Consider the following 23,215-nt stretch of genomic DNA (forward strand, 5'->3'; position numbering starts at 1 on the left):
GACCGAGGGGACACCGGCTACATCACAGGGTGACTCAGGGGCCGTCTGACAATCTCCAACGGTGCCACCCTGGAATTAATTGGCACATGGAAGGGGCAGTGATCTCTAATCTTCCCAGAGAGCCCTGTGGCTGGCTGATGAAAGAGCATACACAAGCAAACCCTGTGACCCAGATCACCCGGAGGCCACATTTTAATAGCTGTACTCAGGAGCCACTAGCTTGCTGAGGAAGGCGCTGAGCCCTGGTCTTGAACTTGGAGAAGCGCGGGCCTTTTCCCAAGAAAATGCTGACAGATGTAGCGCGGTGCCTCTCCCCCAGGTGGGCCTAAGTGGGGCGCTTTCCCCAACCTCTAACTGGAGGCAACAAATCCTTGCAGAGCTCCCCACACCCGGCCCAAATGCACCCCGGCATGCCAGGCAAGGCCCTCGGTGGGTTCCTGAGGTTCTCCAGGCGGCCCATCCAGAGCCGCTTTTCCAGCCCCAACGGCCACTCACCAGACACAGACACCTCGGGGATGAGCGCCTCCAGTGGCCGCTTGTTGTCCAGGTCCCGGCTGAGCTGCAGCTCACCCGCGGTGGGGTCCAGTAGCAACAGGTGCAGTTCGTTGCCAGGAAGGAAGGTGTAGTTGAGGCTGTCCGACAGGTCGGGGTCATGGGCTGGGATGCAGCCGATCACGCCGGTGGGGAAGCTGTTCGACCTGTTGGTGACAGAGTTGTTGAAGAGGATCTGGAAGTTGGGCAGTACCGGAGGGTTGTCATTCTGGTCCACGAGAAGAATGCGCACCTTGGCTTGGCTGACCAGCGGGGCCGACGTGGCCTGCACCACCAGCACGTACTCCCGCCGGACCTCAAAGTCCAGCTCCACCAGGGCATGCAGGTCCCCGTTCAGCAGGTCCAGCTGGAAGAAATGCCACATGTCACCCTCCATAATCTGATACAAGATCTGGGCATTGGGGCCTTCGTCAGGGTCCTGAGTACGGATCTTTGCCACCACCGACCCCACTGGGATGTTCTCCTCTACAAACAGCTCCAGCTCGTCCTTCTCAAACATGGGGACATTGTCATTAATGTCCAAGATGGTCACCTGGATTTCCACCGAGGCGCTAAGGGCAGTGGGGCTGCCGTGATCCACAGCCACAACCCAAAGGTTGTACACGGCCACGTTCTCCCGGTCCAGCCGGCGCTGGGTGTGGATGACACCGGACGTGGGCTCGATGTAGAAGTCCCCATTGCCGTCGTCCCCACCCTGGAAGGTGTACAGCAAACGCCCATTGGGACCCGAGTCCCGGTCCGTGGCAGAGACATGGAGGATGCTGGTTGAGGGTGGAGCATCCTCAAAGATGGAACCCTGGTAGAAATCCCACAGGAATTGGGGCGCATTGTCGTTGGCATCGAGGATGAGGATCTCCAGGGTGGTGGTGTCCGACTTCTGCGAGATGCCGTTGTCCAGGGCCATGACGGTCAGCCTGTAGGCGACCTGGTGCTCATAGTCCAGCTCCATCATGGTGTACATGGTGCCACTGTCGGGGTCAGTGGGGAACTGCGACACTGGGTCCTGAATCACATAGGTGATGCGGGCATTCTCTCCTGTGTCCTCGTCGTTGGCACCGTGGGTAGCAATGGAGGTGCCCACGGGCCTGTCGTCACTGACGCTCACCGTGTAATGGGTGCTCTGAAAGACCGGCTGGTGGGTGTTGGCGTCGGTGAGTTGATGAGGACATGCACAGTGTGCGACCGTGTGCCATCGGACGCCGTCACCGCCAGCACGTACTGCTGCTCCTGCTTGTAGTCCAGAGATAGCGCCAGGGTGATGAGGCTGCCTCCCCTCTGGCTGCTGAGCGCAAACCGGTTCCGGATGTTGCCGCCCGTGAGCTGATAGGTGATCACATCGTTGGCGTCGCGGTCGCAGGCCTGCAGGGTCAGCACGCTGCTCCCCATGGCTGAATCCTCGTTCAGACGCAGCTCATAGGTGGGCTGCGTGAACACCGGGTCGTTGTCGTTCACGTCCAGCACCGTGATGGAGACGCTGGTGGAGGAGCTCATGGGGGGGCGAGCCGTGGTCCACCGCCTCCACCCCAAAGCTGTAATGCTCCACCTCCTCACGGTCCAGCTCGGCACACAAAGTGATCCAACCGGAGCTGTTGTGGATCTGGAAGGGGAAGTCCGGGGCCGGGACAGGGTTCTTAGGCCCAGCGCTGCCGCCCCCCAGAAAGGCAGAGGCCATGTCCACCAGGCGATAGTGCAGCCGGGCGTTCTCCCCAGAGTCCGCGTCCACCGCCTGAATGTGCACCACGGAGTAGCCCAGTGGCACGTTCTCCAGCACCGTGGCCTGGAAGGGGCTGCTCACAAAGATGGGCTCGTTGTCATTGACATCCAGCACCTGCACAGACACCACCCCGGAGGAATTGATGAGCGGCGGCCGGCCCCCATCCTGGGCTTTGATGCTCAGCGAGTACTTCTGGACATCCTCGAAATCCAGGGGGTTGATGTCATCCAGGATCCCGCTCAGTGAGTGCAGGTAGAACTGCCCGGCCAGGTTCCCGCTGAGGAGGCTGTAGTGAATGGCCGCGTTCTGGCCCTGGTCCCGGTCCGAGGCCTGCACACGAAGCACAGCCGCGTTGAGACCCACGTCCTCGGGCACCTGGACCACGTAGTTCTGCTCACTGAACTGGGGGTAGTTCTCATTCTCGTCCTCCACCTCGATGTACACGGTGGCTGTGGCGCTGAGCGGGCCTGGGTTGCGGCCCTGGTCGCTGGCCTCCACCAGCAGTTGGTACTCGGCCGCCTCCTCCGGGTCACACACCGCGCGCGTGCTCACCACGCCGGAGCTCGCGTTCAGCTGGAAGACGTCGCACGCGCCCCCCAGCATGCGGTAGCGCATGTTGGCGTTGACGGACGAGTAGTCGTCGCTGGCGCGGATGGTCAGCACCTTGTAGCCCACCTCGAGGTTCTCCCGCACGTGCTCGCGGTACTCCGACTGCTCGAAGACCGTGCTGCGGTGGTTGCTGTCTTTGACAAATACGGTGATGCAGGTGGTGGCCTAGCGCGGCAGCGTGCTGTAGTCCTCGGCTTTTACCCTGAGCACATGCGTCTCCTTGGTCTCGCGGTCCAGCTCGCTGGACGTGCTCACCGCGCCCGTGGCGGAGCTGATGTGGAAGTAGCCGCGGGAGCGCTCCTCGAACAGCCCCTCCATGTAATAGCTCACGCGTTCCTCCTCGCCCTCGATGGTGTAGTGCGCGTGAAGCTGGAGGAGGGGGGTGCCCGCCGGCTCGTTCTCAAACAACGGCACCTGGTAGTTGGGCATCGGGAACTTCAGGCTCCCTCTGCCGCTCGTGCCCCGCCAGGACCGTCGCACCGGCCCCGCCCGGGTTTGGGGCAAGTTCGGCGGCGGTGATGGCGATGGCGACACGAAGGGTGTCCCCGAGGCGGCGGCCTCCAGTGCCAGCTCCACCCGGAAGGCGCCAGCCGCGCATCGCAGGGCGCACAGCAGACGCAGACAGATGGGGTGGCCGGGACAGCAGGGCCCGGGACGCGGTGGGCAGCTGCAGGCGGGGACGGTGGTCGGAGCTGCGAGCACTGAACGGTGCGCGGCCGCGCCGCCACCGGGCACCGGGAAGCAGAGCGCCCGGTAGAGCCCAGGCCCTGGGAGCACAGCCCGCGCGCGCCGGGCACGGGCTCGGCAGCCGGATGGTGCGTGCGCGCCCGCAGGCGGAGGCTCAGCGTCCTCGAGGCACCGCGGGCCTCCAAACGGACTTGCAGCAGCAGCGGGCGCCCGGCCAGGTGCATGCAGCTCCGGGACCCGGCGCCCTAGACGCGCCGCGTCCTGCCAGCCGCCCCTCGCGGCCCCCTTCCAACAGCTCCCGGGGCATTTGCGCGGCGCCCACCGCGTAGGTACGACCGGGCCCGAGGGTGAAGGCGCGGGCCCCGCCAGAGACTCGCAGCTCCCAGGCGGCGGCTCGCAGCCCCAGCGCGGGCAGGGCGGCGGCGCGTCTGGGGCGGCGGCGGCGGCGACGGCCAGGCGCAGCAGCACGGGCAGCACGGGCGGCGGCGGCGGCGGTGCCATGGCCCGGATCCCGAGCCCGCCGGGCGCCCAAACACAATCCACGCACCCGCCGCGCCTCCGCATCCACCCGTCGCGGCCAGGGAGCGGCTACCGCGCGCCAGGCGCCCGGCCCTCGGGCGGGTCTCCTCCCGCCTCCCCGGGGGTCCTGGCGGGGACTGTGGGGACTGCTCGCCTGCCTCCCCCGCAGCTTCCACTTCGGGACCACTTTGCGAAAGCTCGCGAAGTTGGTTTCAAGATGGATCCTCCGCGCGTCCCGGGAGGGCGCCGCGCATCAAAGTGCGGCGGTGGCTCCAGGTGGCTCCGGCGCGGCCCCGCCCCCGGCCCCCGACGCGTATTGTTCTGCCCCAGGGGGAGCCTGCAAGGAGGTGCGCGCCGGAAGGATCGCTGCGGAGACGCGAGGGCGCGGCCGGGGCGGGGGGGGGGGGTGCCTGGGGGACCTACTCCCCGGCGGCCTCCCCACCCAACCTCCGGGGGATCCTGGCCGAGGGAGCAGGGCCGGGAGAGGTGGGGCTCGGGCCCCTGTTCGCCGCTATCAGTGGGGTGTTGGCTCCACACCTCGGGCGCGGGGCTGCGGCTCAGAGCCTGGCTCCTCACCCGGACAGAACAGATCCACAGAGACCGCCGCTAGGGGTGCCGCGAGGGTGGGACCCGGGGGCTGAGGGCTGGGGACTAGGGGCCAGGGAGTCCCCCATGAAGTACTGTGGCGGCTGTCGAGAGGGGTTACCCATTTTACAGCAAGACGCACGGAGGCTAAAATGCTTCGCGCGGACTGAAACTCCCTGGACTTTGAAACCCAATTGGCAGCTACCGGATCTGCGTCCCACTTGGTTTAAAAGCGCAACTTTTAACTTAAAGAAAAAAAGCCGGGTTGACATTAGGGATTTGGAGCGGATGGTGGAGGCACGCTCATCTCCCGCGGGGCCAGCTCCGAGCGTTCGCGGACGCGCTGCGGAGTCCCAGAGCGTCCAGCTCCTCCCGAAGCGGGTTGAGGGGGACTGGGGGCCCTGGAAGCCGCTTGTGGTGAGCAAACACCCGTGGGGATTTAGAGCTGGCAACGGCCCCACCCCGGCCTCCTGTGGAGGCCAGCAGTGGGGGGACGGGGGTAGAGACCTTGGAGCTTTCAGAACCGTGACACACACACCCGCCTCCTGCAGGTAACCACGGGCAGGGCGGGGACAGCTTTAGGTCCGAGAGACTTGTACACCTGCCATAGAGGGGGTGGAGGCTTAGGACTTAGCGAGCCACCCCACGGGCAGGTCTTGGGGACCGTGCGACATCACCCCTCCTGTGGGGCTTTGGGACTATGCCACTAGCGGCTGGGAAGGACGCGCACTCTCCCTCGGTGGCGCTGGGGCACCTGAATTCAGGGCAGCCCTTAGGCCTCCCAGTGGTCGGGGACCCTAGGTGGAGGGCTCCTGGAGCGGGTCGGAGCGGTGGGTGAGAGTATTGCGCAGTCACCTCTAGAGCGGTCTTTTTGGCAAGGGAGGGTCCGATCCTGCAGCCAAATATCTGAGCTGAGCTTAGATGAGTCCAGTTTCAGCGAGAACCATGGGCGGCTGCGGAGACCCGGAAAGGTTTCTCGCCGAAGCCAGCGATGTGTCTGTGTGTGTCACACCCATACTCAGCCAACTTCACTCAAAGCTTTTGAAACAATGGTTTCGGGCTGAATGAAGCCCAGCGGGAGCATTTTCTTCCCAGTATCTACTATGTGAAGACGTTATATGGATCTAAAAGGTGGAGTTGCGCCGAGCGCGGGGGCTCACACCTGTAATCCCAGCACTTTGGAAGGGCAAGGCAGGTGCATCACGAGGTCAGGAGCTCAAGACCAGCCTGGCCAACAAGGTGAAACCCTGTCTCTACTAAAAACACAAAAACTGGCCGGGCGCGGTGGCAGCGCCCATAAGCCCAGCTACTTGGGAGGCAGAGGCAGGAGAATTGTTTGAACCTGGAAGGTGGAGGTTGCAGTGAGCCGAGATTGCGCCACTGCACTCTAGCCTGGGTGATAGAGCAAGACTCCGTCTCAAAAAAAAAAAAAAAAAAAAATGGAGTTGTTTTGGAACTTTTTACTTCTGGGTTCCCACTGGAGAGTCCTGCTGGGAAATGTGTGTGTGTTTGGGGCGGGGGGGGGGTCTGAAGGGGACCCAGGTGCAAGGAAAACCAGAGAAGCCCAGGAGTGGGTATTTTGCAATAAGGTTTTAAGCAGGTCGGGTTGGGTTTAAATAAACAAAACTCAGCTGCAGCCAGTGGGTTTGGGTGTGGGCCTGCTTTCTTGGAATAAGACACCTGCAGGCTGACGTAACCCCAGGGACTGCCCAGCACCATATCCAGGTCCTAGGGACAAGTGAGGATGGATGAATCTAACAGGATGTCCGGCACAGATGAAAGATCATTCCATTCACACTTAGACCGACAGCAAGTCCAGCTTCACCATAACATTTAGGGGTGCACACAAATAGGGGAAAGGTGAAGAAGAGCAAGGAGGTGACTATGGGCACATTTGGGAGGGCTCTGGGGGCAGGGGCGTCCCCTTCCGGACCTGAGGGTTACTAGAGTGTTGGCTTCATGATCATACATTGAACTCCGTGCACGTACTCTGTGTACTTTTCCCCATGCCTGCATGCTAGAGTCCGCAGTTTTATTTTTATTTGTATTTATTTTTAAATAGAGATTGGGTCTCACTATGTTGCCCAGGTTGGTCTCAAACTTCTGGGCTCAAGAGATCCTCCCACTTCAGCCTCTCAAAGTACTAAGATTACAGGTGTAAGCCACCATGCCCTATATAGAGTCCACAGTTTTATTTTATTTATTTATTTATTTATTTATTTATTTTTGAGACAAAGTCTCACTCTGTCACCCAGGCTGGATTGCAGTGGTGAGATCTGGGTTCAATGCAACCTCTGCCTTCCAGGTTCAAGCGATTCTCCAGCCTCAGCCTCCCAAGTAGCTGGGATTAGAGGCAGGTGCCACCAGTCCTGGCTAACTTTTGTGTTTTTAGTAGAGACGGGGTTTCGCCACGTTGGCCAGGCTGGTCTCGACCTCCTGACCTCAGGTCATCCGCCCACCTCAGCCTCCCAAGTGCTGGGATTGCAGGCATGAGCCACTGCACCCAGCCTAGAATCCACAATTTTAAATAAGTGGGGAGGGGAGAGGGACTAAAAAGACAAAGGCCGCAGCTTGTGCTGGGTTGGCCAGGTGGTCTGGCTGCATCAGAAATCAGGAGTCTGGGCCGGACGCAGTGGCTCACGCCTATAATCCAAACACTTTGGGAGGCTGAGGTGGGTGGATCACCTGAGGTCAGGAGTTCGAGACCAGCCTGGCCAACATGGCGAAACACTGTCCCTACTAAAAGTACAAAAGTTGGCCAGGCATGGTGGCAGACACCTGTAATCCCAGCTACTCAGGAAGCTGTGGCAGGAGAATCACTTCAACCTGGGAGACAGAGGTTGCAGTGAGCCAAGATCATGCCACTGCACTCCAGCCTGGGCAACAAGAGCAAGACTGCATCCCCCCCCCAAAAAAAAAAGGAGAAGAAGAAGAAGAAGAAAGAGAAAGAAATTCATGAGTCTGAACTCACTGGCCTCTTCGAGGGGTGAGCTTTAATTTGCTACTAACTAGTTGTGTGACCTTCACCAAGGCCTAACTCCTCGTTCTCACTGGACGCGGTAGTCCTAGACTCCTAGCACGGTTGAAGGATTAACACGAAACTCTGCACGAAGCGGTTGGCACAGGGCCTGGCTCAGGCATGGATCTGCCAGGTCTAGCATTGACTCTGATCACAGTTGTTTCCTACATGAGTTCAAGGCTGCCTCCTCTCCGTCTTCATTATGCGAATTGACGCATCTGTGACCCCTTCAGCACTGCCAGGCGTAGATTCCACAGACCCCCTCGGGCTGCCCCCGAGTACCCAGACCCTGGAAGCCTAGACCCCTTCAGTACCCTCACTGAGCACCAACTCCATTGCTGCTGGGTGCTTATCTGAGAGAGCTGCCTGGAGACACAGTTCTTAGGCGAGGAGGCAGGAGATGATGGCACAGGATGCTAAGGCTAAGGGAGCAGCACCCCTGTCTGAGGGCAGGCGTACGGGAATCAGCATGTCCAAGATGGCTTTTCAGAGGCAGTGAGTCCAGAATAGGGTTTTGAAGGATGAATAGGAGTTTTCCAGGAGGTTAAGGAGAGAAAGGGCCTTTTTGGTAGGAGTTGCAGTTAGAACAAAGGCCTAGAAGCATGAAATGGCCTGGGTAGGGTGTAGGGGGCAAAAGGTGCATAGATGGAGATCCACAAAGGTCAGTCCTTCATACCCCTCTCTCCCAGGGCTAACACAATGCCCATGTGAGGACACCCAGAAGACAGGGTGGGTGAGGAGCCAGCATAGCCAACTTATCCCGGCCTCTTCTCTGGCTCTAGTTACTGTAACAATAACCAACCCTGTATGCAGAGTAATCCCCATGCACTCCTTTTTATTTTTTTATTTTTTTAAGACAGAGTGTCTCTCTGTTGCCCAGGCTGGAATTCAATGGCGTGATCTCAGCTCACTGCAACCTCCACCTCCCGAGTTCAAACAATTCTCCTGCCTTAGCCTCCCAAGTAGCTGGGATTACAGATGCCCGCCACCATGCCTGGCTAATATTTTGTATCTTTAGTAAAGGCAAAGTTTCACCATGTTGGTCAGCGCTTTGTGTCCATGAATCGTGGCATCAACAATGGCAGCGACCTGCCAGAGGACCAGCTGCGGGTGAGAGGCACTGCTCACTCAGCCCGGCCCGGGCATCCAGGAGGGAGCGTCCTTAGAGGGATGGCCGGGGAGGGGCTTCTCTGAGATAGACAGCCCCCAGTGGGGACTCGGCTGATACGGCCCACCCAGGCTGTGACTGTCTTGAGAGGCACCATCACAAAGCAGGTTGGTCCTGAAACCCGCCTGCCCACGAGAGGCCCCATCTTGAGGAAGATGTCCGAGATGGACCACCCAGGAGGTCCACCCAGACTTAAGCCTTTGGGAGACTCTGGGCAGCCATCATTCACATCTTCCCAAAAGGGTAACTCACACACCCAGGTCTATTTCTGAGAATAGAGATTCTTAGACTCTCAGCGTGTCAGGCCCGAAAACCCTCACACTCTGCTCTAAGCCCGCTGTCCTTTAGAGAGGAGGAACCTGAGGTCTTCCAGAGGCCCTACTTGAGCTGGGGAGCCTGGCAGGAGCCAAGCCTCTGGCCCCTTTCTCAAATAGCTTGCACCCCGCTACACCACGCCAGGCTCTGCACCCAGCACAGGGCCCCAAGGATGAATCAGTCAACCACATACTGCCCTGACCAAGTTCGGGGTCTGGTGGGAGGACCATATACATGTGAATTACAAGCCATGCTGACTGTGGGGATGGAGCTCTGGAGACACAGATCTGCCATCTCTGTGGCTGTCTTGCTCCGGAAGCAGGGGGAGGGTGCCATCCTGGAAGACTCCCCAGAGGAGGTGACTTCTGAAGTGGGCCTTGAAGGTTACATGGGAGTATTTCAAGAGGAGAAGTGGAGAAAAGACATGTCATAAAGTGTCCAGAACCGAGGTGTGTCCTGGTTGGGAAAGAAGTGGTGTCTTGTGTGGCCAAGGTGTGGCATATGTGGACAGTAGTGGGTGGCAGGGTGGGGCCAGCAGGTCCAGGGCTTCAAATGACAGCCTCAGGAGTTTGCCTGTTTCCTGTGGGCCACAGGGAGCCAGGGGGAATTCATAAGGACAGGAGGGAGAGATTGAGAGCCTGGCTTGGGAAAAGTGAATGGACAAATTCACTTCAAGAACTGGAGACGCCCCAGAGCCCCATGAACTTCAATCCCCTCCGTGGTCAGAGCCCGGCGAGGAGGAGAGGAGGGGGCGCAAACATGACCGTCCCAGCTCAGCCTGCAGCTGAGTAAACCTCCTACCTCCAAGGCTGGGGTGGGGCCTGGATCTGCAGTGATTCTGGTGCCCCTCGGTGTTTGAGAACTGCCTCACCCTTAACCCACTCCTTGCTCGGTCCCAGGAAGAGAAAGTGCATCACAGAGGAGCCAGTATGTAGCATGAAGGCTTGAGCTGGTTAGAGCTCAGCTCTACTCCTGTCTTCCCTGTCTGCCTGCTAGGTGACCTTGGGTGAGGACTCACTGGAGTTGAAGCCACTGTCCCCTCTGCCAGGAGAGCGGGAATAATAATACCTGTGTCCCAGATCTGCCACCACGGGGAGTATCTATTTTAAATGTTGGATGCCAGGTACATAATACCTGCCTCCTGCTCGGCTCCCCAGCTGAAGTAGGGCCTTGTGGCTTATGTCACCATTAAAAATAATTAATAATGATAAAAAAAAAAAACAGCGCTTAGTAAAATGCCTGAAACAAAAGGCATATGAGCATTGGTGACTCATTTCTTGTGGGGTCCTCATGGCACAAGGCGGGCACGAGTTGTCTGGCAGGGAATGAGTTAATTACCTCCCAGCACTGGTCCTGCTTCTCCCCCAGGAGCTCCCTTATTACCTCCAGCTCCCAGTGAGTCCTCTCCAGCATCTGCCTCCTTACCTCTTTTTCCCAATTTAAGGCTTTTCTTAATAACAATGCACCACATTTGTATGGAACTTGTAAGTTTCTCCTCACCAGGCTTTGGGGTCTATTATCTCAATTTAGCTTCAAAATCTGCCCGGGGGGTCTAGGAAGCCCTTATCCTCCTCTTTGGCAGCCCAGAACAGAGCGCCAGAGTCAAACCCCATCCCTCCCAGCTACCCCACTTTCTGGTTGTGTGACCTTGGGAAAGTGGCTTGACCTCCCTGAGTTCCAGGTCATAGGATTAGTGCAGAAGGGTAAGGCAGTCAGCCAAGTGCTGCTGTGGTTGAAGGGGCTAATCCTGAAGCTTCCCAGGTCACAAAGGAACACACAGGCTGGACACAGTGGCTCACGCCTGTAATCCCAGCACTTTGGGAGGCCAAAGCAGGGAGATCACGAGGTCGGGAGTTTGAGAACATCCTGGTCAACATGGTGAAAGTCCGTCTCTACTAAAATACAAAAAGTTAGCCAGACGTGATAGTGCGCACCTGTAGTCCCAGCCACTCGGGCGGCTGAGGCGGGGGATTCGCTTGAATCCGGTAGGCGGAGGTTGCAGTGAGCTGAGATTGTGCCATTACAGTCCAGCCTGGCGACAGATCAAGATTCCATCTCGAAAAGAAAGAAGGAACACATGGGCAGCGTGCAGATTTGGGGATCCTCTCACCCTCTGCCTGGGCCTCATTTTCCCCATTCGTAAAGCAGGGATCCAGCTTGAAGCACCTTTAGATTTTCAAAGGGCACCACTTGGCAGAAAGATTCTCCAGTTCGGACCTGTTAAGTGAGGACATGTAATGCTTTTAAGTGACCCAATTTTCAAAATGAAATTTACAGACATATGACCCAAAAAGAGGTCACCTCAAGGGTACACAGACCACGAAGACGCCCGGCTGGGAAAGGCTGTGGAGAGGTGCCCGGTGGCAGTCAGGGCACAGGAGGGTTCAGACGATCTTGCTCTGGGCATCCAGATGGGTCATGGGCAGAGTCCCCAAGAGGCTCAGGGCAAAGGTGCAGTTTTCAGACTCATGGGATGGGAGGTCAAACCGCAGCTCTGCCCTTATGTCTGTGTGACCCTGGATGTGAGCCCCAGCCTCCTCATCTGCAAAGTGCGCTGATGATGCCGGCTTTATACCTTTTCTTTTTTTGAGGCAGGGTCTTATTCTGTTGCCCAGGCTGGAATGTGCAGCAGCGTGATCTCGGCTCACTGCAAACTCTGCCTCCTGGGTTCAAGCGATTATCCTGCCTCGGCCTCTTGTGTAGCTGAGATTACAGGCATTTTAGTATTTTTAGTAGAGACGGGGATTTTTACAAGTTGGTCAGGCTGATCTCGAATTCCTGACCTCAGGTGATCTGCTGGCCTCAGCCTCCCAAAGTGCTGGGATTACAGGCATGAGCCACCGTGCCCGGCCTGGTTTCTCTCCTAAACAAGCTCTGCCCAGGTATGGCAGAGATGGCCCTGACTTCCCGAGTTCTCACAGTCCTCCTCCTCAGCAGTTTCAGCTAAAGTCCCAGGATTAGGACTCATTGATTGGCTTGGGCCTCCTGGCCCTCCCTGCACTGTGGTTAGCAGGATGAAATGTGCTGATCAGCCAGATGTGAGTCATTCACCCCTTCCTGGAGCCTGGGGCTGGGGACCTGTGGGTGCCAACCCTGCTGAGTGATCTGGACAGAACACAGAGGAGCAGAGACTCCTTAGAGAAAAACTGAGGGTGTGGGGACAGGGGCACACAGAGCCAGGGGGGCCACTGGGAGGAGGAGGCCCTTGCGTTTCTGCACGTCCACCCCACCGGGAGAAGACAGTTGGGCCCCGGGGTTTGGTGGCAGTGGGTGCGGGGCATTTTTTTACAGGGAGGCTGGTGTATACAGGGGACAGGAAATGTGGGTGAACTCAGCCGTTTTCTTTGTGGGGGCAGAAGGTACAGGCTGATACAGTGACCGCAGAAGCTGCTGGGTCCCTCCCTGCCCACCCCCCTTGGGTTTTGTGGCAGTCGAGACCTCCTGTCTGCCCCCCTGCACGGCTCCTGGGGCCTTCCAAATATGTGTCTGTGCTGACAGCTTTGTTGATGGGGCCTTCCTGCTCCAGGCCCTTGTTCAACCAGCCAGTGCCAACTGGGAATTCCCAGGGATGCCTGTAGGGGCTCCCCAGAGAGAAACAGGGGCCCACTCTTCCTCACCTCCACAGCCCCACAGCCAGACTGAGCCCAGGAAAGTCACTCCCAGCCCACCCCTGACTCTGGACCCCTGAATTCTTGAGGTCAGAAAGGATCTTAAAGAACCAGACAGCCCCATTTCTAAAACTTTGAATCAAACTCATGAGAATTTTCATTTAAAATCTCGAAGAAAGCATCTGAGCAGCAACATGTGAGCAGCAAGCAGCACACACACACACAGTGAAAGGAAGTGATTTCATCCTCGGAGACAGCACCGCGTTTGCCTTTAAGCAGAAATATACAGTGTTTAGAATGGGTCTCCAAACACTTGGAAATCTCAGCAGGTTGCTCACAGAACACAACATCTCATGGCAGGAGAGTCAAAGCACACAGGGCTGATCTGGCGCCAGTGGTCACACCTTGCTCACAGGGAACTTCCAGACCTGGCTTACTTACCTCCAAGGACAGAAAGCTCATTACCCTACAAAGCTGCTCTCCCACATTTCACCAGCTCGTACTGCCAGAAAGGCTTCCATGGAGAACTGCAGTCTGCTTTCTGGGAACTCCCCAGGCCCCACCCTGGCCCATCCAGAACAGGTCTGCTTAGGAGAGGGGCTTTTGAGAGTCACAGCCAGCATCCCACCCTGGGCTCTCCCTCAGCTGGGCCCCTCAACATGAAGTGGCCAGTCATCCTCCCCGGTGGCTCCTCAGTGGCCCCTCCACCCAAGGTGTACCTTGTAGTCTCTGCTGCTGCACCTAAGCAGGAGAGGACCCTCCTCCCATAACCTTTGCCAAGGTTGCTATGCCCCAGAGACAGAGAGAGAGAATATGTGTGTGTGTATGTGTCTGTGTCTGTAAGTATGCATATGTGTGAGAATGCACAGAAACATGTGCATGTATATTGTATTTGCATTATGTATGAGTGCATGTGTGTGTGTAAGCATGAGTGTTTGAGGGTACATGTATAAGTGCATGTATTTGAGCATGAAAGCATGTGGGTACATGTATGTATGATCCTGCATGTATGTGTGCATGTGTGTGCATGTGTGTATAAGCATCGTGTGAACATGTATGTGCATGTATGTGTGAGTCCATGCAGGTGTAAATATATATGAGCATGCATGTGAGTGTGTAGGTCTGAGCATGTATATGAGTGTGCATGTATATAAGTGTGCATGTGAGTGTGCCTGCATGTGTGAGTGTATGTGTGTGTGTGCGAGTGCATGCATGTCTGTGACCATGCAGGTGTATGTGTGCATGTATGTATATAAGTGTGCATGTGTATGAGTGCATGTATGTGTAAGCATGAGTGTGTGAGGGTGCATGTATAAGTGCATGTATTTGAGCATGAAGGCATGTGGGTACATGTATGTGTGATCCTGCATGTATGTGTATAAGCACTGTGTGAACATGCATGTGCATATATGTGTGAGTGCGTGCAGGTGTAAGTATGAGCATGCATGTGAGTGTGCATTTATGTGAGGATGCATGTATATAAGTGTATGAGTGTGTACATGTGTGAGTGTATGTGTGTGTGTGCATGTGAGTGCATGCATGTGTGTGAGCATGCAGGTGTATGTGTGCATGTATGTGAATGTGTGAGCATGCATTTATATAAGCGTGCATGCGTGTGTGTGTAAGCATACATATTGGTATATGTGTGTGTTTGAGGGGCTGACCCCTGGTCCCTCTGCCGTGTAGTAGCACAGAGGGAAGCATGACGGGGGTGGCCGGTGGCAGGTGGCAGAGCCAGGCCCAGGCTCAAGGGAGGGAACCAGGGACAGGCTCGCCAAAAGCCCAGGGACCATGAGAAGCTAACAGGTGAGGAAAGAGTGCGCCTGCCAGTGAGTGACCTGCTCAAGGCCAGGCCAGGACTCGGACTCGGGTGGACTCACAGCCAGGTCTTTCTCTCCCTTCTCTTGGGGCAGAACCTCTTCGACAGCACAAAGAGCGAGCCCTTCTCTATTCCTGAGGACGATGGCAATGACCTCAGTCACACCTTCTTCAACCCAGACCGGGAGGGCTGGCTGCTCAAGCTGGGTAAGAGGCCGACAGACGCACGTCATCACATGTCCACTCACGCACGCAGGCACACGTCATTGCAGGCACTCACGCACACGCGGGCACACGTCATATGCACACTCATACATCACCTCATGTGCACAGGCACACAGCTGACACGAGGCTTGCATGCAGCCTGGGAGAGGGAGTTGCACAGCCCCAGGTCTCCTGCCCCCAGTGCAGTTGTCTGCCTCCTCCATCCATTCATCTGTCCTGAGAATGAAGGGAGCCAGAGGAGGAGGGCTGAGCTGTAAGTGGGGCGGGAGGCAGACAGAGTCATTGACAAATGCCTCAGCGGCGGTTCTGTTTCTCCCTCCCCAGAGGAATGGGGAGAAATGGGGTTCACAGTGGCCCCTCTTCATACGTGGTTATGAGGACTACCATTGGTTCAGAACCCACAGAGCTCAGGCAATGTGCTGTCCCGCCCACGGCCCAACAGTGAAGTCAGGGATCTGCCTGAGGCCACACAGCCAGCCAGGGGCAGATTTGATGGAGCAGAGGGTTAGGTGTCCCTAAAGAAGGGGAGGAAGGGTGACAGGATGTGGCTTGGGAGAGGCTGCCTTCAAGCTGACTGGAGGCAGGGAGGGCCTGCACCCTGCAGAGAGCAACTGGGATGGGTGCTGCAGTAGGGGTGGCTGCAGAGTCCAGCAGGGGAGCCCCAGTGCCTGGCCATCTGCCCCTGCCTCCCACACACACTCCCGGAAGCCTCTCCAGCGGGGACAGCCCAGGCGGGGCCAGCGCCTGCAGGGCAGGTGGGGACAGATGCCTCATCTTGAAGCAGGGGTCTTAGCCTGGCTCACCTCCAGCAACACTGAGCCTCCAGCACCTCCTGTCCCCCCAGCCCCATGCCAGTCCTGCCCAGTGCCCCAGGAGACCCCGAGCCCTCCGACTCTCCACACCACACCCCAATCCATCCTCCTCCAGAGACTCAGCCTCCTGTCCTGCTCCAGCCACGTACTGTCTGCCCCTGAGAAACTCTAAGTCACAAATCCCAACTTGGATGGGAGAGGGGGCCTCAGAGTCACACAGCCCTTACACCCCAGCTCCTCCACCCAAGTGCCGATGGTCAGGTTTTCAGCCTCTGTAGCTGTAAGATGGGGATAATGATCCCTGGGAGGGTTAAATGTGCAGCAAAATGGCCAAGAGTTGGGCTCCGGAACTAGGACACCGGGGTTCAAATCCCAGCTCTGCGGCTGGACCGCAGGCAGATGATTTTAACCTCTCCATGCCTCAGTTCCCCATCTGTAAAACGGGGTTCACGATGGTCCCCTCCTCACACGTGGTTATGAAGATGAATAATATTTTTTAAAACCTCTAGCACAGTGTCTGGCAAGTGAAGGATGAAATGCTCAGCACAGTGCTAGGCAGGGAGCAGGCTGAGGAATGAAGCAAGTGCTGAGTGACGGTAGCCAGAGAGAGCAGGGAGTGGCCATTCCTAGGACCACACCTGGGACCTGATCGCAGAGGTGACCTGAACACCAGCTCAAGCAGCTCCAGGGAAACCCCGGGGGTGATGGGAGCCACTAAGGTTCTTGTTTGAGAGAGGGATCAATGTCGGGGGAGGGGCAACAGAGGAGGGTCAGGGCACTCAGCTGGGGGTCCAGGGGAGAGCATCTGTGTCAGCGGCCCAGGAGGACTGACCTGCTTGCTACGCTGGCCTCCCACAGGGGGCCGCGTGAAGACGTGGAAACGGCGCTGGTTCATCCTGACTGACAACTGCCTCTACTACTTCGAGTTCACCACAGTGAGCAGGGTGCCCTGGGCCTTCCCCTGCCCCCGCCTCTCCCTGCACAACCCCCTTCCCAACTCCCACTGAGCAGTCGAATAACAGCTTTGGATCCTTTGAGATGATTTGGTTCCCCTCCACACCCATTTTACAGATGGGAAAAACCGAGGTACAGAGAGGAGAGGCTGGGCTTAAAGCTGGGCCTCCTGACCTCTGGCCAGAGCTCTTCACATGCCACTCCTACCTTCCACCCCCATGCTGGACAGTCTCAGAAGACTTCAGCACGCTCTTCTTTGGGTTGGGAAACCCCCCATGTTTACGTCCTGTCTTGGGCCTCAAGGTCTGCTTCCTGCCCCTGCCCCTGCCCTTCCTTCCCCTCTCCCTGTAGGACAAGGAGCCACGGGGAATCATACCCCTTGAGAACCTCTCCGTGCAGAAGGTGGACGACCCCAAGAAGCCGGTAGGTGTCCAGGTGGGGGGTCCCCAAGGCTGGAGCCACTGGAGAATTTCCAAAACTGGGTGTGGGGAGAGGGCCTGAGGCTGGGCTTTCTGGAAGCCAGGCTGTGCCCCTCCCACCTTCCGTGGAGCTCAGGGCTGCCCTTCTCTCCCTCCTGGGGCCATGGACAGTGGGAAGAGGTCAATCTCAGTCCAAGGGCGTCGTTGTCCTCACTTGTTCCATAGACCCCGACTGGCTGGATGACCCTGAGTAAGCCCTGCTCTGTTCAGAATCTCAGCTAGCCCATGTGTCACATGGGGATTTCAGGGAGGATGGTGGATTCAGGAGGATGGTGGATTCAGGAGGATGGTGGATTCAGGAGGATGGTGGATTCAGGAGCCTGGCACAGAGAGAGTGCTCAGTGTGGGGGGAGCAGCTCCTGCCCCTTGGCCTGTCATGGGGTGGGACTGCCACGCTGGACAAGGACACCAACGTGTGGGCGTCTCTGAGCCTCCTGGAGAGCACACTCAGCCTCCCTCTCTCCCCACCCTGCCCGGCCACCTCCCCAGTTCTGCCTGGAGCTCTACAACCCCAGCTGCCGAGGCCAGAAAATCAAGGCCTGCAAGACTGACGGCGAAGGCAGGGTGGTGGAAGGCAAGCACGAGTCCTACCGCATCTCAGCCGCCAATGCCGAGGAGCACGACCAGTGGATTGAGGCCATCCGGTAAGGGGTGTCCAGCTCCGGGGGCGGCTCCCCGTCACCTTCCAGAAGGCCCTGCTGCTTTGAGGTGTTGCTTCCTTGTGTGTAAAGGGGGCTAACTCCAGCCTCTCCCTCCTGTTTCTGGCCTGCAAATTCCTTCCACCTGTATTCCATAGGCACGTCCTGTGTGCCCGGCACCAGGCCAGGCCCCAGGACACAGGGAAGGGGGAAGTGGATGGGGTTGGTGGGAGAATAGAGCACAGAGTTTCACATAAAGTTCTTGCCCTGCCCTTGCCTGGGCACTGCTCTTGTTGGCATCAGGGTCCAAAGTAGCCTGGGAAGGACCTGGTGGGGGTGGAGGAAAGGGTTTTCAAACCAAACTTCTAGGTAAAAGAACTGGTGTGGGCAATCAGCAGACGGCCCACCTGCACCGCATTCGAGTCCAGGTGAGGCTGGGCAGGGTGGGAGCCGGAACTGCTGAGCATGGCAAAGCCACAGCCACTGTGGTGAAGAGCTTCCATTTCTCCTGGGGCACTGGGGAGCCACAGACTGATAAATAGGGAGGGGTGGCTAGGTGAGGAAGGCCAAAGTGTAGGGTCTGGTTCTGTGGTGCCACCGACAGGAGAGACATGAGGAAGACGCACCTGGTAAAGGGCAAAATGGCAAACCTGCTCAGGGCTTGACTCTGAGCCAGCCCAAGATACTGGCGAGAGGAGGCCTGGTGGCAGAGGAAGGCAGAACGGGTTGCTGGGCAGGGCCCGTGTCTCAGGGACTTTCAGGGTCTTTTCACCAGGGCCTTGCAGCGGAGCAGCCTGGGAGGCTGCCAGGCAGACCTATTCTCACCTCCATCTTACAGATGAGGAAACTGAGGCCCAGAGAGGGGAGGGACCTGCCCAGGGCCACAGAGCCAGGGACAGAGCAGAGTCCAACAAGCAGGTCTTATTGGCTTCTCCCCAAGCTCTTCTCATCACCTTCCGAAGGTCTCCAACAGGAGCCTGGAGAGGGGTCCAGAGACATTTGGGCACAGAATTCCCAAGGCTGTCAGCTCCTGACCGGAGCCCTCACCCTCTCTGGCCCTGCCCATGGGACACTGGGCTAAGCTAGCAAGGCTGGACTGACCCTGGCACAGCCCTTGCTGGGGCCATCTGGTTATTGTTTTTGTTTTTGAGACGCAGTCTCACTGTGTCACCAGGCTGGAGTGAGTGGCACGATCTCAGCTCACTGCAACCTCCGCCTCCCGGGTTGAAGCAATTCTCCTGCCTCAATCTCCCGAGTTGCTGGGAGTACAGGTACCCACCACCATGCCAGGCTAATTTTTTTGATTTTTTTTTTTTTTTGAGATGGAGTTTCGCTCTTGTTACCCAGGCTGGAGTGCAATGGCACGATCTCGGCTCACTGCAACCTCCGCCTCCTGGGTTCAGGCAATTCTCCTGCCTCAGCCTCCCGAGTAGCTAGGACTACAGGCAAGCACCACCATGCCCAGCTAATTTTTGTATTTTTAGTAGAGATGGGGTTTCACCCTGTCAACAAGGTTGGTCTCGATCTTTTGACCTTGTGATCCACCCATCTTGGCCTCCCAAAGTGCCACCGCACCCGGCCCCAATTTTTTTGATTTTTAATAGAGGCAGGGTTTCTCCATATTGGCCAGGCTGGTCTTGAACTCCTGATCTTGTGATCTGCCCGCATCGGCGCAGTGACTCACACCTGTAATCCCAAAATGCTGGGATTACAGACATGAGCCACGGCACCCCGCCTGTTGGGGCCACCTGGCCTTTCTGCTGCTGCAGAGCAGGCTGACACATCCCTGGGAGTCTCATGACTCTAACAGAAGCCCTGGAAGACCAGACTCCCTTGACGGCCAGTCCAGCCCTGAAATCACTCCTCTTACTCTCACTCTAGAGCCAGCATCACCCGCGTCCCCTTCTACGACCTGGTCTCCACTCGGAAGAAGAAGATCGCCAGCAAGCAGTGAGATTCCTGGAGGCAGCACTGGGGGCCGGTCATCCTGGGAGTCCCGCGGCCTGCAGTGCCTGGACCCACCTTCCACCCAGTGCACTCTTTTGGGCCACAGATATCACTGCGCTTCCCCGTTACCTCAAGCTGACTCTTGATGGGAAAGCAGAGGTCAGGAGGGTGGGTGGGGGGTACAGTGGGCTCAGACTCCAGCAATGAGGTCCCCTGCCCTACGTGCACTACCAGAAGGGGTGAGGAGAGCAGCCCGAGGAAAACCAGCCCAGAACGCAGCATCCTTTCTTCTCTCTGGGCCTCAGTGCCCTCAGCTCTGAAGCTCTTTGCGCCTTGAGATGCTGTCAGGCCTCAAAGTAGGAGGAGCTGTGGGGTCCCCGAGTGTTTCCTCTCCTTGGCAAGGCTCTTCCTTCCACTCAAGTTCTCTCTGCCAGCCCCTCCTGTGTCCTCAGGTTGGGCTTGACCCTCCCTGCCTGAGCAGAGCTCAGTGCACACGGCTCAGACCCACAGACAGGACCCTGGGACAGAACCCCAGGACCTGCCCTAGGAGCCCAGGCTCCATGGGCTCAGTCCCAGCTTCGTCTCTGACTCGCTGTGTGCCCTCTGCCAAGTCATGCCCACTCTCTAGTTCTTGCAAAGCTGTAGTGTTGGGACTGGAAACGTCTTGGGCCCTGCCAGCCCTGTGCCCAGCTTCCAGCTGGAGATGGCAGCCCTTGTTTACAGAGCCGGGGCAGGCTCTGGATTCAAGGCTGAGGGGGAGAGAAGACTACTATGGACTCCATCTTCCAGGATGTCCATTTCGGGGAGAGGAGCAGGGGGGACCCTCAAGAAAATGATGGAGAACATCCCAGACAGATGGGATTCAAGCAAGATGAGTGCTCCATCCAAGAAGCCAAGAAGGGAGAGTTTTGCACACTATGGTTACCAGGAGGGCTGCCTGGAGGCAGTGGCTGAGCCAGCAAGTAACACAGAGCCCACGCTTGGAGAGGCAGAGTCTTGGCCATGGCTTCCCTGTGCTGACCAACAGTCCCATGGTGATGAGGGGCAGCCTGCAGGTTGCAGCATCTCGGGACCCTCTGCAGCAGTATCGTCAGAGTAGAGCTGACTTCCAGTATCCAGGCAGCCAGCTCTGTCTCCAGGGAGCCCTGGCTGGGAGGAGGAGTCCACTAACAGGAAGCACTTCTCATCCCCTCACACAGGCCTGGGGGAGCCCCTGGAGGGAAATTCCTTGGCAGGGGAGCAGGAAATGTGGCTGCCCCTGCCCCACTGCCAGCCTGAGTCAGCGAGGAAGCAGGTGGATTCCTTGGAGGAACCGCAGCTCGCCAAGCACCCCTCCCCGTCCCCACCCACCCCCACATGTGCACACATTCCACAGGCTCAGGATGGAGTAGCTGCCTCATGAGGTGGTGAGACTCCTGTCTTCAGAGGTGTGCAAGCACCTGGTAGTGACATTGTACCAGACAAGGTCTGGGTTGGGCATCTACAGGAGGAGACTTTGCAGGACAGTTGAGGACATCCACAGATCCTTGTCAGCCCCTGAACTAAGCCCCACCTCTGTCGCCTCATTGGCTCATGAAGGAGCAACCGGGGTGGTGGAAGGAGCGCTGGGCTGGGATCGGGGTCAGAGACTCTGTCCTGCCCCCGCATACAGGAGCTACTCCCTTAGTCTATGCCCAGCTCCTCGATGGTCCTCAGCTTCCTCCATCATAAAGGGGATGGATTTTCTGGGCATGAGTGGTTATTCTAGGAGTCACTCCGAAAAGAGAATAAAACTCGTGATCCAACTCATGAGTGGGCTGTGTCCTCTCTGTGACTGCAGCTGCCACCTTGACCCCGCCTGGCCCTCCACCACTGTCCGTCCCCGCGGAGGGCTGCCACCTTGACCCCTCCTGGCCCTCCACCGCTGTCCCTGTCCCCGCAGAGGGCTGCCACCTTGACCCCGCCTACCACTGTCCCTGTCCCCGCGGAGGGCTGCCACCTTGACCTTGCCCGGACCCTCCACCACTGTCCCTGTCCCCGAGGAGGTCAGGAGGGCCAGGCAGGGAAGCTGGTTACTCAGAGAACCCCAGTACCCCATCCCCGGGACGCTGGCTGCCACGTTGCACAAGAGCCATTCCCAGAGGCTAGAGAGCCAGTGGGGCTTCCACAGAGCTGAGGCAGGCAAGCTGGTTCTGGCAAGCCCAGGGAAAGGCAAAAGGACTTTCCAGCAGGCAGTGCTGTCTAAAGATAGAAAGAGCCGCTGCCGGCCAGGCATGGTGGCTCACACCTGTGATCCCAGCACTTTGAGAGGCTGAGGTGAGTGGACCAGTTGAGGTCAGGAGTTCAAGACCAGCCTGGCCAACATGGTGAAACCCTGTCTCTACTAAAAATACAAAAATTAGCTGGCGTGGTGTCAGGTGCCTGTAATGCCCGCTACTCTGGAGGCTGAGGCAGGAGAATTGCTTGAACCTGGGAGACGGAGGTTACAGTGAGCCGAGATGGTGCCACTGCACTCCAGTCTGGGTGACAGAGCAAGACTTTGTCTCCAAAGAAAAAAAAGAGCCAGGCACAATGGCTCACGCCTGTAATCGCTGCACTTTGGGAGGCTGAGGTGGGCTGACTCTGAAGGCGGGAGTTTGATATCGGCCTGGCCGACCTGGTGAGATCCGTCTCTACTAAAAACACCAAAACTTAGCGAGGCACGGAGGTGCATGCCTGTAATCCCAGCTACTGGCTGGGCAGGAGGCAGAGACTGTAGTGAGCAGAGATCCTGCCACTGCACTCCAGCCTGGGCAGCAGAATGAGACGAAAGAAAGAAAGAAAGAAAGAGAGAGAGAGAGAAAGAGAGAAAAAAGGAAAGGAGGGAGAGAGGGAGGGAGGGAGGAAGGGAAAGAGGGCAGAAAAGAAAGAGCCGCCGCCATGGGAGGTGGGAGTAAGTTCCTCTTGCTGGGGTGCAGGCACTGCTGCTCCAAGGATCATTTGGCGGGTGGTGGAGGAGTTTGAATCTGATAACCTACTAACGTTTATTGAGCACCAACGATGTTCCAGGCACTGTCCCTGCCTGCATGGGGCCCACATTCCTGCAGTCCTGAACACATGCTGTTCCAGAGGGGTGCAGAGCGGGCAGTGGAGGGCTGGGCTGGGCAGAGGGGAGGCTTCTCCGAGGAGGGTGCTTGTGTGTTGGCAGCCAGGCTGGGGACAGGACACACACCTGATGATGCAGTGAGCTCACGTCATGTCTGCCCCACACCGGACTGTGAGCTCCTTGTGGGTCAGACTACACCTGCTTAGTGCCGGGCACACAGTAGGGCATAGTAACTGCTGGTTCACCTGAAGGTAACTGATAAACGGCCCTCAGCATCCGCAGGTGCAAATGTCCGGAGGCCTCAAGAACTATGAGAATGTTGATGCCTCCAGAGGAGGCAGGATACCTGGAAAGGCCACGTCACAAGCCGGGAGCTTGGGGCATTGGGCTCTGACTCACTGACCCCCCTCAGCCTTCCCAGGACAGCTCTGCTCGCCTTTCTGCCATTCTGCAGCTCCTCACTCTGGACAGCAGGGGGCTCCCACCACACGTGGATAAGAGG

The 23,215-nt window shown here is 57.7% G+C and overlaps 2 protein-coding genes across 2 annotated transcripts in view; one reads left to right on the plus strand and one right to left on the minus strand.

The window, feature by feature from the left end:
* Positions 1–3,611, minus strand: part of LOC144578089 (cadherin EGF LAG seven-pass G-type receptor 1-like) — a 30,562-nt gene extending 26,951 nt beyond the window's left edge. The window contains 3 exon segments of the mRNA XM_078340113.1: positions 496–1,707; positions 1,710–2,052; positions 2,054–3,611. Of these exon segments, the coding sequence (XP_078196239.1) occupies positions 496–1,707; positions 1,710–2,052; positions 2,054–2,881 (2,383 nt within the window). The 5' untranslated portion in view covers positions 2,882–3,611.
* Positions 3,612–14,488: 10,877 nt separating this feature from the next.
* LOC144578096 (cytohesin-4-like) lies at positions 14,489–21,433 on the plus strand (the record flags this gene model as incomplete). Its single annotated transcript, XM_078340132.1, has 5 exons — positions 14,489–14,801; positions 16,490–16,566; positions 16,937–17,008; positions 17,554–17,708; positions 19,584–21,433. Coding segments are annotated over 5 exons (690 nt in total), but the record flags the coding sequence as incomplete, so codon positions are not given.
* Between the last annotated feature and the right edge of the window lie 1,782 nt (positions 21,434–23,215).

Source organism: Callithrix jacchus, chromosome 1 (assembly GCF_049354715.1).
Source record: "Callithrix jacchus isolate 240 chromosome 1, calJac240_pri, whole genome shotgun sequence".
NCBI classification, from domain to species: domain Eukaryota; kingdom Metazoa; phylum Chordata; class Mammalia; order Primates; family Cebidae; genus Callithrix; species Callithrix jacchus.